This window comes from Oncorhynchus clarkii, chromosome 18 (assembly GCF_045791955.1).
Source record: "Oncorhynchus clarkii lewisi isolate Uvic-CL-2024 chromosome 18, UVic_Ocla_1.0, whole genome shotgun sequence".
In the NCBI taxonomy this organism is placed as follows: domain Eukaryota; kingdom Metazoa; phylum Chordata; class Actinopteri; order Salmoniformes; family Salmonidae; genus Oncorhynchus; species Oncorhynchus clarkii.
This window is the reverse complement of record NC_092164.1, coordinates 22,995,173-23,011,982: the sequence shown is the minus strand read 5'-3', so window position 1 is coordinate 23,011,982 and position 16,810 is coordinate 22,995,173. Positions and strand designations below refer to the sequence as shown.

Below are 16,810 nucleotides of genomic sequence, written 5' to 3'. Positions count from 1 at the left end.
AGAAAGAGAACCATTTCCTGCTGTCTTATGTCCCCTAGTGGATAAGTTCACATTGCACATACAACACTATTGCTGGTTGTAACAACAAGTTCATAATATAGAAAATGTGTTAATAGCTTTCATTGACATAAAAAAAAGGTGCTGAAGTCTATTCAGAAGTGACAGGACACAAAAACACACCATTTCAGAACAGGTTGTCCGTCAACAGCTGTGTAGAGCTGTGAGCCTGCTGCAGTGCCCCCTCCCTCTGAAAGTCCTGCAGTGTTTGACTAGGCCTGCCTTCCTTTCCATCTTCATCAACAGCTTTCAACCTACTCCCATCTGATGCTGAAACAAAAACACAGCACTTCCGGCGCTGATAGTAAAAACGAACTGGTCTTTACTAGTAGGGCAATGACAGAAGCAAGCAAAAATAAAAAAATCAACTAAATCCTGATCATTCTTCACGTAGGGGTTTAGCCTATTCATTGATTCTTAGTCATTCATATGTGGCATTCTCCTCCCCTCTACTTGTGGGGGCCAGCTCTGGTAGATAGACACCAGACAAACTGGGTCTCATCTGGGGTAGCCTAATGATAGTTTGTAAAATAAGCTCACCACTATCGCCGTGGGAGTCCATGTCCCCATTACTGTACTGTTCTCTCGGAGTAATCACTCTAATTGAAGGGGACACCGTTTCTAGAGCAGCACAGGGTGCAGCTTTCTGATTCGCTGCGAGAGAGGTAAGCTGTTTTCTATGCGTGTGAGTGCGCGTGTGTGTGTGGCAGCAGAGTTGTTGACATGGCTTCTCCCTTCATCACACACAGAGTTCAGAGGTCAGCTCCAGCCTGAAAGCACAGACAAATCAAAGCAAGCGAACCCCGTGCTCGAGCTCAGTCGATAGATTGCTCAACATCAGAGCATGAGAAAAACAAGGTGTAGTGTTGATAGTGTCCCGCTCCGCCACCTCAATGTTTACATGGAAGAAGCAGTTAGAGACTCTGACCCCTGACAGTCTGGCTGAACATTTGCGGAGTTTGAATAGCTGGGCCGAATTGTCTGCTCTGCTGATAACATCAGGGTCCCATATTATACTATAGCCTTTCCGCAGTGCAGTGATGTTGTAGTTAGCTAGAGTTTGCAGGACAAATGTCCCTAGGGGAATACTGTCTCGAGTGGATACAGATCAAACACAAAGGATTCAGGCCACCAAACAGATAACCGTCCCCTTGGTGAAGAGTGAATTCCTTACCGCTCAGCCTTCATCTTGTGTTTGTGCCTGTGCTAAGGCTGAAGACCTAACAGTGAAAGAATGGGTGGGTGATGTAATGTTTTGGTTTGCTGGACATGTAGGTTAGCTAGGCTTAGGCTACATCTGATGAATCCCAATCACATCTTATCTAGGACTGACAAGGTGAGATCTACTTTGGTGGGATCTGGGGGTCAAGAAGACCTTCAAATTAGCAGAGTACTAGGATACACAGGGATCACAGACACCAAGTGGTTTAGAGTCCATCCACCTCATTCTGCACTGTTCTTTATGACAACCAGCTATTAAAAGCCCCATTGTACCGAGCGGCCATTAACGGTCATCAGGAGCTAACCCACTGGTCAGCTCATCACCGACATGAAGTAGGCCTATAAAGCAATTCACCTAATATAATGCACAGCAAGCCTTTATGTGACGTTTGAAGCCACTGGGCCTGTAGGTTATATTCTCCCCCCAGGTGACAGTCTCACACACCATTGCTGAATTATGTCCCAGTGAGTGACAGATTCTTTCCTACACTTGTGTTACACCAGCCACTTTCACCTTATTGTTATAGCGGCAAGTTTTTGGCTGCCTGTGACAGTGCCATCCCATGGTATCCCATACCTTGAAATTGCTGGAGTTGACCCAGTTGGTAGCGACACCATCCACCATTCTGTCCAGCATGGTCTGGTCCTGCTCCAGGACCTGGAACTTGTCCTTGTCCAGGATGGAGTCTATGATGTCCTGGCCCACCTGTAGTCTCCTACCCAGGTCCTTCTGCATAACCTGTTCCATACAGTACTCCATATTCCACTCCATAGTGTCTCACCAATGGTATAACGCCCACAATATCACGAGACAAGGGAAAATGTATAGGCCTAGACTGCTCACAGAGAAGATCTCAAGTGTAGTGTAGGCCTATATCCCAGATATATTACACACTTTCCTATATCCCAGAAAGTGTGTAATGTTTTTCCCCAAAATATGCTGTGGAGATGAAATCACGGGGAAGTCAAGAATGCAGAGATAACAGAGTCCAGTCAGGAACTGTCCAGGGGTTTTAAGTCACTCGTGTTCCAGATCAAACTACAAATATGATCAGTTGTGGACAAGAGGACTGAGGATGAAGAAGAGGATTGCTGAAATGATTGTACTTCATTCTTCAGTAATTCTTCACTTTCCTGTAGACCTAAAATAGAAAGGGGATACAGAACTATTATAACAAGTACTGCAAACAATAGACCTCATTGTAACACAAACTAAGCAACACAGTGTAATTACAGTCAGTGTAACAATGAGTAGCTAGTTAATAACAATAGTATTTAGGTGGACTACTGAACTGAGAATTACACACGAACGTTACACAGCAATAAAGCCCCATTTTTATTGAAGCATCGATACAGAATTTACTTCGCTAACGTCAGTTACCGAGCTAGTTAGCTAGCTACTTCACATGTTGTGAAAGTTGCTAGCTAGTGTTATTGGTTTAGCCATGCTAGCTGGCTAGCTTAGTAAATGAGAGCTAACTAGGTCGCATTTGTGCTAAACAAAATTGATAACTAGCTAACTTGAAACATTACGAATGACTTGCTATACAGACACATAACTATCTAGGTAGTTAAAACAGTAGTGTTAAATAGTTAGCTAGCTAACATTTGATTAAATGCAGCTAAAGCTATAAATCAACGCTGAATCTCTGGCTCCTCTAGCCAGCTAGCTAGCTTCCGTTGGCTAACTGTCTCTAGCAGCTACCAGCAAACACTGAAATGATGCTAACAAATATCAGCGGTCAACTCATTAAGCAATTCCTGTCACTGATGTATCAAGGGATTATTAACTATCTAGTTAGCCAATTACCAATCATCTGCATCCAGCCGCTCGTCTCAATTCAGATTTGTTCTGAAAAAATCAAGAGCCACTGGACTTCCAACAGGAGTATTATAGTAGACGATGAACCCGCACGTACTGTATGCGTGGAGCCAAGTACAGTACTAGCAAACGTTATGTAGCTTGCTAGCTAGCTCGATCCAATGTGTGATGATATCATCTAGCTAGCAACAGTTTATTAAAAACTTTATTATGCTAGCTACATTAGCTATTTGGTTACAGTAATAATTTCCAATGAATGTCATACATTTGTAGCTTGTTTGCACAACAACAGTTTATTTTACTTTTATTTAACTAGGCAAGTCAGTTAAGAACAAATTCTTATTTAAAATGACGGCCTAGGAACCTAAAACCCCTCATCTGTCTGTCCAGGGGTAGAATGACATATTTGTACTTTGTCAGCTCGGGGATTCGAACTTGCAACCTTTCGGTTACTGGTCCAACGCTCTAACCACTAGGCTACCCTGCCGCCCCAGGCCCAGTGTAGTGCCCTCTGCTGTCTATTACTGAAAGCTATCTCTCACTTTTAAATATTTCATTGCAAAACAGTAACACTGACAATTAAGAGTTTGTACAGTGTGTTGTATCTCAAATAGTTTCAGTTTTATTTATAATAAAACACTATGTGTAAATAACCCTATTTGAATTTTAAAACAGCGCAGGTGTCAAAGCAGGCTGTTATGGGATGACCTGATCTTCGAACTTGGTCCTCTTTTAAAAAATAATGTGACCATAACCTGTTTGTCAGTAGAACCTAAATAATAAACTCAGCAAAAAAAGAAACGTCCTCTTATTATCAACTGCATTCATTTTCAGCAAACTTAACATGGGGGGGGGGGTCAAAATCAAAAGTTACAATCTGTAGCTGGTACTGCATGTACTGCAGTGCATCTCCCCCTCATGGACTGCACCAGATTTGCCAGTTCTTGCTTTGAGATGTTACCCCACTCTTCCACCTGCAAGTTCCCGGACATTTCTGGGGGGAATGGCCCTAGCCCTCGCACTCCGATCCAACAGCTCTTCGCTGGCCATGGCAGAACACTGACATTCCTGTCTTGCAGGAAATCACACACAGAACGAGCAGTATGGCTGGTGGCATTGTCATGCTGGAGGGTCATGTCAGGATGAGCCTGCAGGAAGGGTACCACATGAGGGAAGAGGATGTCTTTCCTGTAATGCACAGCGTGGAGTCCTGTCTGGTCCAGCGACGATGGGTTTGTGCCCATAGGTGACGTCGCCGGTGATGTCTGGTGAGGACCTGCCTTACAACAGGCCTACAAGCCCTCAGTCCAGCCTCTCTCAGCCTATTGCGGACAGTCTGAGCACTGATGGAGGGATTGTGCGTTCCTGGTGTAACTGGGCAGTTGTTACCATCCTGTGCCTGTCAGGTGTGATGTTTGGATGTACCGATCCTGTGCAGGTGTTGTTACACGTGGTCTGCCACTGCGAGGATGATCAGCTGTCTATCCTGTCTCACTGTCTTAGGTTTCTCACAGTACGGACATTGCAATTTATTGCCCTGGCCACATCTGCAGTCCTCATGCCTCCTTGCAGCATGCCCAAGGCACGTTCACACAGATGAGCAGGGGCCCTGGGCATCTTTCTGTTGGTGTTTTTCAGAGTCAGTAGAAAGGCCTCTTTAGTGTCGTACGTTTTCATACCTGTGACCTTAATTGCCTACCATCTGTAAGCTGTTAATGTCTTAACGACCGTTCCACAGGTGCATGTTCATTAATTGTTTATGGTTCATCGAACAAGCATGGGAATTATCTTTGAAAGACAGGGTCCTGAAAAAGGAACGTTTCTTTTTTTGCTAAGTTTATTATAGCAACCCTCAATTATTCATTTGTCTGGGTTCCTTGTGTTTCAACCTCACATATGACAAATATATTACTAGCATGTGATGAGTATCATATGCCTCCCGCAATTGAATTATGTCTTAAACTTTGTATCTATGTTATATAATACAATTACATAAATACAATCTCATCCTTGTTGACACAACCTCCCTTTTAATGTCAGAACATTGCAAATAGTATATTGTGCATCACTTAAACGTTATTTACAAACACCAACAAAAGTGCTAATATCCGTTTTCTGTACCAGTTCCAGGTTACAGTAATGTTGACCAGCTCATATTAGAATAATACATATAAACTACAGTAGTGTTCAATTGCTTGAGATAATGACAAATTGATAGTTTCTCAATACAGTAGTAACAATGGATGGATGGATTTGAAAAAAAGATTGGTATGAAATGACAAAGAGAACCTAGTGTGGCTAAATCCACAACCACAGTGGCTCGTCAGAATAAAACAAACAGAATGGAAGTGAGGCAGGTTCAATAGTTCCACAGTTGTTTTCCACAATACATTCCATCGGCATATTAAAACAAAACCTATGAAACTGGTGAGGGACAGCATGGAGTGAGAAATATAAAGTAACAAGAAAAACATTGTACTTGGTGGTGTTTTCTGGTTCAGCTATTTTTCTTCCAAAGTGCATTCTTTATTGCAAAAAAAAAAAAAAAACATATCCTGGATAAACTAAATCAATTGACATGATACGCGGTCTTCTAGCAAATACGTACAGTACCAGTGTTAAAACTATGTTATTACAGTTCAATATTGAGAAACATTTGAGAAGCCGCAAATGTCAAAGTAACATCAACGTGTGAAACATACCCTGGGAACAATGGGTTCTAAGGGCCACCAACTTAACATTGACAACTTAGACTGAAGTCAGTTGCAGTCGGCCTTGAAGCGTCACTGAAAACATAAATATGGCGTCAGCAGCACATCAAACTAAAACATACTCACCCCAGACATAAGATGCTTCCCTCCTCGCCATGATTGACACCTCTCTTTCGGCATCTCTCCATCTTGGTCCTCACACCCCTATTCCTCCACCCCGCCCTCTTGATCCCTCTTTCCTGGTCCTCACACCCTCTTCATTCATCCTCCTCCTTCGTCCTTACACCCCCCTTTATTCATCCGTCCATTTTCTTTGTTGCATTTATCCATCTTAGTCCTGATCCCCCTCTTTCTTCACCCCTCTTGCTCCATCCCTACATTTTAAACACTGGGGGCCTGTATTTGAGAGGTGACTTTTCTTTATTGCAGGTTACAGTAGCGTTTCACTATTTACAGTCTAAGGGAGGGGAGGGGCAAAGAGGTGCTGTGGATAATAAAGCTTCTTCTTCTTGGGCAACTAGTTAAACATGATGGATTCTGGGTCCTGGTTCATCATCTGGGCCATGTGACGGAGGACATCCTTCTTAGTGATGATGCCCAACAGACGCCTAGAGGGGAGGGGGGGGGGGGGACAAAACAAAATAGAAATCATTCCACCATCCAATAAACCTCAGAATGATTCAACAGAGTCTATAGTCTTCATAAATCTAACACCAAAGTAAAATGAGCCTACTTTAGAATACTGTGCCCCTTTTCCCAAAAGCATCTCAAGGCTAAGTTTATTGTTAGAACCTTCAAAAGGAGCATACCTAAATCTCTGAGCTGTTTCCCAAAGCCACTGTTACTAAAGTTGCACTTGATTTAGTGCATTGTTACAGGGTAAGCATTAGAATTAGACACTTTAATATTTGTTGCCATAGGTGATAATATCCCATGGGAGCTGATCTGTCGTCAGTGTTGTGGATTAATTATAATGTTAAGGTAAGATTTGAAAGGGAGAACGCTGATTCCTTTCGATCCCATTATTATTGCGCTAATGCATCAACAACGTATTTAGCGAACGTTCTATCTGGGTGGTGTTTTGGGAAACGTATTCGTTACATTTTATGGGCCGTTGTAGGAAAGGTTCGTTGTTAAAACAGTCGTAAGCCTAAATTCCATCGCGATCGGGAAACCGGGGCCCTGGACTGTATGTCGCTCATGGGCAACTGCTCGATGACTGCAACATAATACATTCTAAACTCATCTGGTGGACGAAGACTGTTTGATTGGTTCATTGACTGATGACAGACTCACCCGCTTCTGGTGACCAGACACTGTCGGAGGCCCAGCTTTCTGAAGATGTCCACCACGGTCTCCATGGGGGTGTGGTCCGTGACGGTGAAGGGGCTGAGGTTGAGGATGCGCCGCAGCTTCAGGGGCTGGGGGTCGCAGGCCTCGGCCACCTGGGGGTTGTCCTCCGTGAAGTAGACCACAGAGCTGCTCACCACCCCGTCCTGCTTCTGACGGGCAGTCTCTGAGGGAGAGGGAGAGAGAGAGAGACAGAGACAGAGACAGAGAGAGAGAGAGAGAGAGAGAGAGGAGAGGGTGAAGTATCAGCTGTGGCTCCTCAGACACGACAGATAATATTGAACCGACACATTAAATACAGTATTGCTCAACACATGCTGATGGCTTTATATGGGACATACAGTAGCTATTGATCACAACTTACAATTCACGTTCTCCAAACAATTTTTTTTATATTTAGCCTGTCATTTCACGGTGAAAACAACCTAATGTAACAGTCCCACTATTTTTCGTTAAATGGAACCTTTATTAGTACCCTATTAGTATCCTTCTGATCGTAATGTGATTTGTGGATTTGAATAAAGTATTTAAAATGTGTGTGTGTGTGTGTGTGTGTGTGTGTGTGTGTGTGTGTGTGTGTGTGAGCCAGGGTTAATGTCTTACTGATGGCCACAGTGAGTTCCCTGCGCTGGACGAAGCCGATGAGGCGCTCTGACTCTCGGGACACGACCACAGGGAAGCCGTTGTAGTCGGTGTCCTTGATGAGCGTCTCCACGTCCTCCACTGTGGTGCTGTCCTGGGTCAACACGGCCAGGGGCGGCTCACTGCGCCTGGGACGCATCACATCCGTGGCCAGGGTCCTGTGTACGGATCACATATTGGGAATTCTTAGGGTCTGTTTCTCAGAAACAGATTAATCCAAATCCTGGAAGCAAAAGCATGGAGAATCTCCATTGAAATATATTTTTAGTTCAGGACTATGCTTTTGTGTCTGGTAAAACCAGCCCTTTGAGAAGGGTTGACTCTTGACTACTGCAGGGTTGAGACTTGGACTAGGGGAGGTGTGAGGCTCCTCCCCTGAGGAGGAGGAATGACAAAGTTCCTAATATGTATCCCGTAATACCTGTGCGTGAACTCGTCCCTGACGTCCAGGTAGGGGTAGCCGTTGAGTTGGATGTGGGACTCGTAGATACCCTCCTTCCCAAAGGCGTCCGCTACCCACTTACTGGTGACGGCTGCGGCCATGAGGGGGACGATGTACTCCAGACCACCGGTCAGCTCAAACATAATGACCACCAGGGACACGGTCATCCGGGTCACACCTCCTATAAACAACAAAACAAAAGTTGATGACCTGAGTATTTATTTTATAGAGTAATCCCTCTCTGTTTCAGTCTGTCTTCTTCCGTTTGGTGCCTAATGAACACAACCCTGATGATAACTCACCCAGACATGCGGCAGCGCCCACCATAGCGTAGAGGCCTGGGGTAACACAGTCGGCTCCGGGACGACACCAGTTCTTAAAGATGATCCAGTCGTGGTGATGGTAGGCCATCTGCTCCACAGCGATGCCTACGATTCGCCCAGCGATGGCCCCCACGGCCATACTGGGGATAAACAGCCCAGACGGGATCTGAACACAACACAGAGGACATAAAACAACACGGTTGAGAGGTGATCTGAAGACAACACAGAGGACATAAAACAACACGAACACTGAAGACAACACAGAGGACATAAAACAACACGGTTGAGAGGTGATCTGAAGACAACACAGAGGACATAAAACAACACGGTTGAGAGGTGATCTGAAGACAACACAGAGGACATAAAACAACACGGTTGAGAGGTGATCTGAAGACAACACAGAGGACATAAAACAACACGGTTGAGAGGTGATCTGAAGACAACACAGAGGACATAAAACAACACGGTTGAGAGGTGATCTGAAGACAACACAGAGGACATAAAACAACACGGTTGAGAGGTGATCTGAAGACAACACAGAGGACATAAAACAACACGGTTGAGAGGTGATCTGAAGACAACACAGAGGACATAAAACAACATGGTTGAGAGGTGATCTGAAGACAACACAGAGGACATAAAACAACATGGAGGACATAAAACAACACGGTTGAGAAGTGATCTGAAGACAACACAGAGGACATAAAACAACACGGTTGAGAGGTGATCTGAAGACAACACAGAGGACATAAAACAACACGGTTGAGAGGTGATCTGTGATCTGAAGACAACAACACAGAGGACATAAAACAACACGGTTGAGAAGTGATCTGAAGACAACACAGAGGACATAAAACAACACGGTTGAGAGGTGATCTGAAGACAACACAGAGGACATAAAACAACACGGTTGAGAGGTGATCTGAAGACAACACAGAGGACATAAAACAACACGGTTGAGAGGTGATCTGAAGACAACACAGAGGACATAAAACAACATGGTTGAGAGGTGATCTGAAGACAACACAGAGGACATAAAACAACACGGTTGAGACAACACAGTGATCTGAAGACAACACAGAGGACATAAAACAACAGAGGTGGTTGAGAAGTGATCTGAAGACAACACAGAGGACATAAAACAACATGGTTGAGAAGTGATCTGAAGACAACACAGAGGACATAAAACAACATGGTTGAGAAGTGATCTGAAGACAACACAGACATAAAACAACACGGTTGAGAAGTGATCTGAAAATAACACAGAGGACATAAAACAACACGGTTGAGAAGTGATCTGAAGACAACACAGAGGACATAAAACAAGACGGTTGAGAGGTGATCTGAAGACAACACAGAGGACATAAAACAACACGGTTGAGAAGTGATCTGAAGACAACACAGAGGACATAAAACAAGACGGTTGAGAGGTGATCTGAAGACAACACAGAGGACATAAAACAACACGGTTGAGAGGTGATCTGAAGACAACACAGAGGACATAAAACAACACGGTTGAGAAGTGATCTGAAGACAACACAGAGGACATAAAACAACATGGTTGAGAAGTGATCTGAAGACAACACAGAGGACATAAAACAACACGGTTGAGAGGTGATCTGAAGACAACACAGAGGACATAAAACAACATGGTTGAGAGGTGATCTGAAGACAACAATCACCCAAGAGCACGGTGACCCTACTCACAATATCTGGGATCAAAACGTGGCAACACTTTATTTGAAGGGCACCTACATAAAAGGATCTAACATTTTCATATCTCATACATAATGCATTCATAAGCAGTTCGGTAACATTTCATAGCTGCTTACGTCAGCTATCATAACCCCCATCTAGCCATGCCGTACAGCATACTGACCTTCATGCCAAAGGTGAAGATTGTAATAACTATCTTAAAGATAAGCGCCAGGGCCAGCTGCCACAGAGCGCTGTAAACCCCGGGTCCAGCAGGGCGGTCTGGGATGTCGTCCACCGGACGGCTCATGTTGGGGTTATTAACGTAGTCACACAGCTGAGAGGACTCCAGGGCACCGCAGTCGTTGAACAGCTCGGAGATGAGCTCGCTGGTGCTGCGCCGCGTGTACGGGTTAGGGAACGCCAGGACCGCGGTAATACCCGTTATCACGATCACCTTAAGTCAATCAAATCAATCACGTTTATTGATGAAGCCCTTTTGACATCAGCAGTTCTCACAAGGTGTTTTACAGTAAACCGGCAAAGATCCCAAAAAGCAAGAAGCAGAAACTGGCATTACATTTGAGTCATTTAGCAGTTACTCTTATCCAGAGCAACTTAGCTACAGTTGAAGTCGGAGGTATACATACACCTTAGCCAAATACATTTAAACTCAGTTTCACAATTCCTGACATTTAATCCTAGTAGAAATTCACTGTCTTAGGGTCAGTTAGGATCACCACTTTATTTTAAGATTGTGAAATGTCAGAATAATAGTAGAGAAAATTATTTATTTCAGCTTTCATTTATTTCATCACATTCCCAGTGGGTCTGAAGTTTACATACACTCAATTAGTATTTGGTAGCATTGACTTTAAATTGTTTAACTTGTGTCAAACGTTTTGGGTAGCTATCCACAAGCTTCCCACAATAAGTTGGGTGAATTTTGGCCCATTCCTCCTGACACAGCTGGTGTAATTGTGTCAGATTTGTAGGCCTTCTTGCTCACATACACTTCTTCAGTGTCCAAAAAGTTATATTTTTGTTTCATCAGACCAGAGAACATTTCTCCAAAAAGTACAATCATTGTCCCCATGTGCTGTTGCAAACCGTAGTCTGCCTTTTTTATGGTGATTTTGGAGCAGTGGCTTCTTCCTTGCTGAGCGGCCTTTCAGGTTATGTCGATATAGGACTCGTTTTAAGGTGGATATTGATACTTTTGTACCTGTTTCCTCCAGCATCTTCACAAGGTCCTTTGCTGTTGTTCTGGGATTGATTTGCACTTTTCGCACCAAAGTACGTTCATCTCAACGAGACAGAACGCATCTCCTTCCTGAGCGGTATGACGGCTACGTGGTCCCATGGTGTTTAAACTTGCGTACTATTGTTTGTACACATGAACGTTGTACCTCAAGGCGTTTGGAAATTGCTCCTCTACAATTTTTTTCGGAGGTCTTGGCTGATTTCTTTTGATTTTCCCATGATGTCAAGCAAAGAGGCACTGGGTTTGAAAGTAGGCCTTGAAATACATCCTCAAGTACACCTCCAATTGACTCAAATTATGTCAATTAGCCTATCAAAAGCTTCTAAAACCATTACATACTTTTTGGGAATAGCTGTTTAAAGGCACAGTTAACTTAGTGTATGTAAACTTCTGACCCACTGGAATTGTGATACAGTGAATTATAAGTTAAATAATCTGTCTGTAGACAATAGTTGGAAAAATGACTTGTATCATGCACAAAGTAGATGGAATAGGGTGCCACAGTTCGTTACCTCTAGAACGGGGTACTTCCCCAGCAAAGTGGTCTTCCTCCTCCTACACCAGGCGATGTTCCCCCGGATGAAGAGGGTTCCCCAGAGGCCCCCGAACACCCCCAGCAGGATGAAGGGGACCAGCTCAGCCATGTACCAGGGGGTGTGGTACTCCACGTAGAACAGGACCAGTCTGCTGTTGCCGAACGGGTTGATGGCGCGCAGGGTGAAGGCCGCCACCAACGCAGCGAAGAAGGAGCGCCACAGAGTCTTCAGCGGGAAGTAGTAACTTACCTGAAGAGGACAGAGATTACATACCGACGGCAGTTCAACTGAAACACTTTAGCATTTCAAAGGCAATGGATCAAAAAGAATAACAGTGACATATCTGGAAGTGAGATGACATTTGATTGATTGAATGAATGGACACAGCAGGTGATATAACAGACTTAAGTATACAACACCTCCTCCAGGCTGAAGAGAACTCCTCCAATCGGAGCTCCAAAAGCCACTGACACCCCAGCAGCAGCAGCAGCCGATAACACCTGCAAAAATGACAAGCCGAGTTGCATACAGACTACAACTAAATACCCAAATTGTATTATTTCCGCAAAAATGGGAGCGTAATGGGCTATTACTGTACCTCTCTGCGCTTGCCCTCGTTCTTGCTGTACTTGGAGAACAGGGAGCAGAAGAGGTTACCACAGCAGCAGGCCACGTGGACCAGGGGCCCCTCCTTCCCAAGGCTGAGCCCGGAGGACACAGCCAGGACCAGGGTCACCGTCTTGATCAAGAGGGTCCACTTCCCCAGGTACCCCCGGATGATGAACCCACTCAGGATGGTTTTGATCTACACAAGACGACACACAGCGTCCCCTCACTGGGATAACCTTTGCAACTGTGCAGTTATCGGAAATTAATGCACACTCTTTTCAGCCAATGAAAACGAAGTATTTCAAATACTATAGGCGCGGTTATTTTCTATTTGTGAACGCTACCATTTCAAAACACTCACCTCAGGTATGCCTGACCCACAGGCGTAGGGGGCAAAGACTCTTACTAGAGACACAGCCAGGAAAGAGAATAACAGCGCCCACAACACATACAGGAAGTAATTCAACACATACGCCCCGGCACCCTGGAGAAACAAGAACAGGTGGAATGTATGGGTTTAAGGACCTGATACACAATCATCCCACCCTCTATCGCAACAAACACCAAGTTAAACCTCAGAAACTGAGAGTGGTTACATTTCCCCAAGTCACACCCCTTTACCTAGCCACGTGATGGCTGCCATTTGTCGGGCTAAAAACACAGACTCAGTACTGTGGCTTTAAATCAAGAGGATGTCTGGTTAGCGGTTTAGTGATCTGCTGACCTCAGAGTGACCGGTCATCAGCTCGGCCCACTTCTGCCACTGCGGACACTTGTCTCTGTCGTCGAAGGTGGTCTCGTTGGAGGTCCAGCAGCACTGCTCATGGCTATAGTAGAATGCAGACAGACACACCCCTTCTTTCAGGTCGGTCATCCAGTCCACAGCCAGGTCGATCACTCCAGCCAGCGTACCTACACGGGAGGACACACAGCACGAGATCACAGATCACACTAAGCATGGGAACAGGCAAGCCTATCAAAAGGATTCAACCCAGACGTGGTATTTCACAACTCTGGCTGTGTGACTTTTGATTGTTTGTTAAGAGAGCCACGTGTCATGTCATGTGTGTGCAGTATGAATCCCGGCACCCAGAAGCAAATCTCACGTGCGCCATACTACAAGAGACTAGAGCGGTACCTAAGAGGTCAGACTTTTTGCAGGATGCCTCCTCGGTTCCTACCTGTGAGCATTCCTATGAGCAGCATCACCACCCATCCTGACCAGGCATCCAGAAGACTCTTAATCAGCTCCCAGTAAGACTCCTTACTCTTGGTGGTGATCTAGAACAAGCATCAAATCAACCATCAGCGGCAGGTTCAGCGGATCATCAGGTTAACATAATCAGGTGGACATCAAGAGTTTTTCTATGGTGATGACGATGATGAAGAAGAGGATGAAGAAGAAGAAGAATTATATCCTCTGGGGATGAAGAAGAAGAAAATGCTTAGAGTGTAGAGCTGGGTGTGGGTGCTCCCCTCACCTTCCTATGGCGGTCTGTGTCGCGTGACTTCTCCCGGAGCCAGTCAATGGTGTGGAAGTCTTCGTAGGTGCTGACGTCAGGGAAGGGCTCGTCCAGGAAGTCCATCAGATTCCCAGTACCATTCATCTCCTCTGAGGGAGTGGCCCCAGTACTGCTGGCCCCTGGACAGAGAGACAAAATAAGATTTGGTTTTTATTGTCTAATGAAGACCTTCACACATGCCCGTTTTTTATTGTCTAATGAAGACCTTCACACATGTCCAACAGAGATAAAGTTATGCTTTATCCCAACCCCTCTAAAAGACACACACAGACAAGAGGTTGAAGAGACCGCGAACCCAGCCAAGACAGGTCTCTGATTCTCAACACGGTATGAAGCACTATGCTGCCAATAATGCCCATGAGATGTATAAAATTGTAATTCTTGGGATTCGGATCACCAGACAGACCTTGTGATACTGTGTCCAAGTTTTAGCTTCAGTTTGGACATTTGTCCAGGGCAGATTATGTTCTTATTAGCATTTTATTGCATATAACTAACTACATTAGCAGCTTACTTGGATAAATGGTCGCTATAATTCTGTGATGTTTTTTTTCCTCTGGGGGAAAAACGTCATGCAGAAGCAGTGAAAACAGTAACGCTACTGAGCAGTCAAGAATACAAGAGTAGGCTAGCTACTTGAGGGCCATGCATGAATACTGAATTACAAATCATTGATCAGTGACAGCGACATATGCCTTCATATAGCTATTAGATATAGCTAGCTATAGCAAGTAGATATGGATGTAATGAGACCAATAATGTTAACGTTAATTATAGTTAAGATTTGGCCAGATATGCGTCAACCTTTATTAATTATGACATTATTAGACATGCTATGAAATGCATGCTTACCGTCTCCGTCCATTGTTCACACAACCCGACTCCTCAAAATAAAGACATCTATATCTCTTAGCTATATAATCATCAATATTGAATGCATTTTGATACTGTGTTAGGTTATCGCCGGCCAAACCTGTTTAGAAAAGAGAGAAGAGGACGTCATAGATTTCTGCTTCCCACAATGCATTTGCTCAACCTGTCAACGCATGAAGGTGGAATTGTGAGTAGTGAAATAGTGACACCTTGTGGCTGAAATAAAAATATATTTATTTTAATCCGTTCATTCATATCAGTGCGTAGGCTACTGTTCACTCAGAGACCACCAGACCACTAAACCGCCTCTATAAAGAGGGTAATTTGTGTACTATTGTGTGTTGAAATTTTTTGTTCTTCTCTCCTTGACATGGCCTGCATATTCAGCCTCCTACTTGGGTCACAAGCTCTGTATGTCAAAGATCTGATACAGGAAAAAGGAACGTATCACCGGATATTGTTCCACATCAAATAAATGCACCACTTTGAGTACCTCTGTATAGTAAAACAATCACTTGATTTCTTTAAAATAGCACTTCATAAACAGGCTATTGAATGTATTAGATTAATTCAGAGCCTCCTAAATCTCTCCTAAATCTATAGATGACATGTCAATGCCCAAGTAGCAGCATAGCTTGTTTTGTCTTTTGAGTTGACATAGCAACCAAATAATCTGATGTCTTCTCCCATTTCCATCAGCCTTATTTTAAAAAGGTACACACAGTCAATTTTATTCTTACTTAATCTCATCTCCCTGGCAACACTCCATGGGGCCCCACAGTTTCTAAAGAGACAAAGTTAGTAGTGAGAAGAAATAGCCTTTTCACCATGTGTGTGCGTGTGTGTGTTCAGTGGCGTCATGCCCATAAAGGGCACATTAACTGTCTCCAACGTCGTTTAAAATAATTTATCAGTACGTCTAACCGGCCTCACAAGTGCAGACCACGTGTAACCACGCAAGCCCAGAACCTTCACATTCAGCTTCTTCACCTGCGGGATCGTCTGAGACCAGCCACCCGGACAGCTGATGAAACTGAAGAGTATTTCTGTCTGTAATAAAGCCCTTTTTGTGAGGGAAAACTCATTCTGATTGGCTCAGCCTGGCTCCCCAGTGGGTTGGCCTATGCCCTCCCAGGCCCACCCAAGGCTACGACCCGGCCCAGTCATGTGAAATCCATAGATTAGGGCCTAATGAATTCATTTGAATTGACTCATTTCCTTATATGAACAGTAACATTGTAAAATCGATGAATTTGTTGAATGTTACGTTTACATTTTTGTTCAGTATAACTTGATCAAGCTATGTAGCCTATTGATTCCTTCTTGATGAATAAATCAAAACAAATATTTTGCTGTTTCTCTGTAATATAATATTTTATTTACATAGAATTAGGCATCATGATTATGGCTCTAGATTGCAGGGAAAGGTTCTTTCAGGTGTTTGAAAAATGCAAAATTGTTCCAGATGAGAATCATTATGCCTCCCTCCATTATGCCCCCACTATCCCCCCATCCTCACAACACCCCTATGTGTGTGTATGTGTGTGTGTGTGTGTGTGTGTACGTTTTGTGAAATAAATCAGTATTTTTATAACATCCTGTCTGCATTTTAAAAGCATCCTGCGTTAGGCTACAACCTCACTGTGTGTGTGGAAATGGACATCACCATAGATCTGAATGATGCTGTTGTTCAATGTGTCTGACTCTCACTCAGTCACTCTCTCCTGACCACTGAGTATAGC

At 44.1% G+C, this 16,810-nt stretch overlaps 2 protein-coding genes across 11 annotated transcripts in view; both read right to left on the bottom strand.

Annotated features, from left to right (window-relative positions):
• Positions 1 to 3,274, bottom strand: part of LOC139373226 (CLIP-associating protein 1-B-like) — a 49,147-nt gene extending 45,873 nt beyond the window's left edge. For 8 of the 10 annotated variants that reach the window (XM_071113484.1, XM_071113486.1, XM_071113487.1 and 5 more), the window contains exons 1-2: positions 3,089 to 3,274; positions 1,856 to 2,420 (exon numbers count right to left, since the gene is read on the bottom strand). In XM_071113484.1, coding sequence (XP_070969585.1) covers positions 1,856 to 2,050 — 195 coding nt within the window. In that variant the 5' untranslated portion in view covers positions 2,051 to 2,420; positions 3,089 to 3,274. Of the gene's footprint in view, positions 1 to 180; positions 322 to 1,855; positions 2,421 to 3,088 lie in introns of those variants that run through there. The other 2 variants (XM_071113493.1, XM_071113489.1) reach the window with 2 other exon arrangements.
• Positions 3,275 to 5,107: 1,833 nt separating this feature from the next.
• LOC139373225 (H(+)/Cl(-) exchange transporter 4) lies at positions 5,108 to 15,236 on the bottom strand. Its single transcript, XM_071113483.1, has 14 exons — positions 15,048 to 15,236; positions 14,154 to 14,314; positions 13,854 to 13,953; positions 13,397 to 13,584; positions 13,034 to 13,156; positions 12,662 to 12,868; positions 12,483 to 12,563; positions 12,040 to 12,312; positions 10,448 to 10,720; positions 8,548 to 8,734; positions 8,225 to 8,426; positions 7,765 to 7,961; positions 7,108 to 7,327; positions 5,108 to 6,419 (listed from the first exon to the last, which is right to left on the bottom strand). Exons 1-14 carry the CDS (start codon positions 15,058 to 15,060, stop codon positions 6,329 to 6,331), a joined length of 2,316 nt encoding a protein of 771 aa, XP_070969584.1. The 5' UTR covers positions 15,061 to 15,236; the 3' UTR covers positions 5,108 to 6,328.
• Positions 15,237 to 16,810: the final 1,574 nt, after the last annotated feature.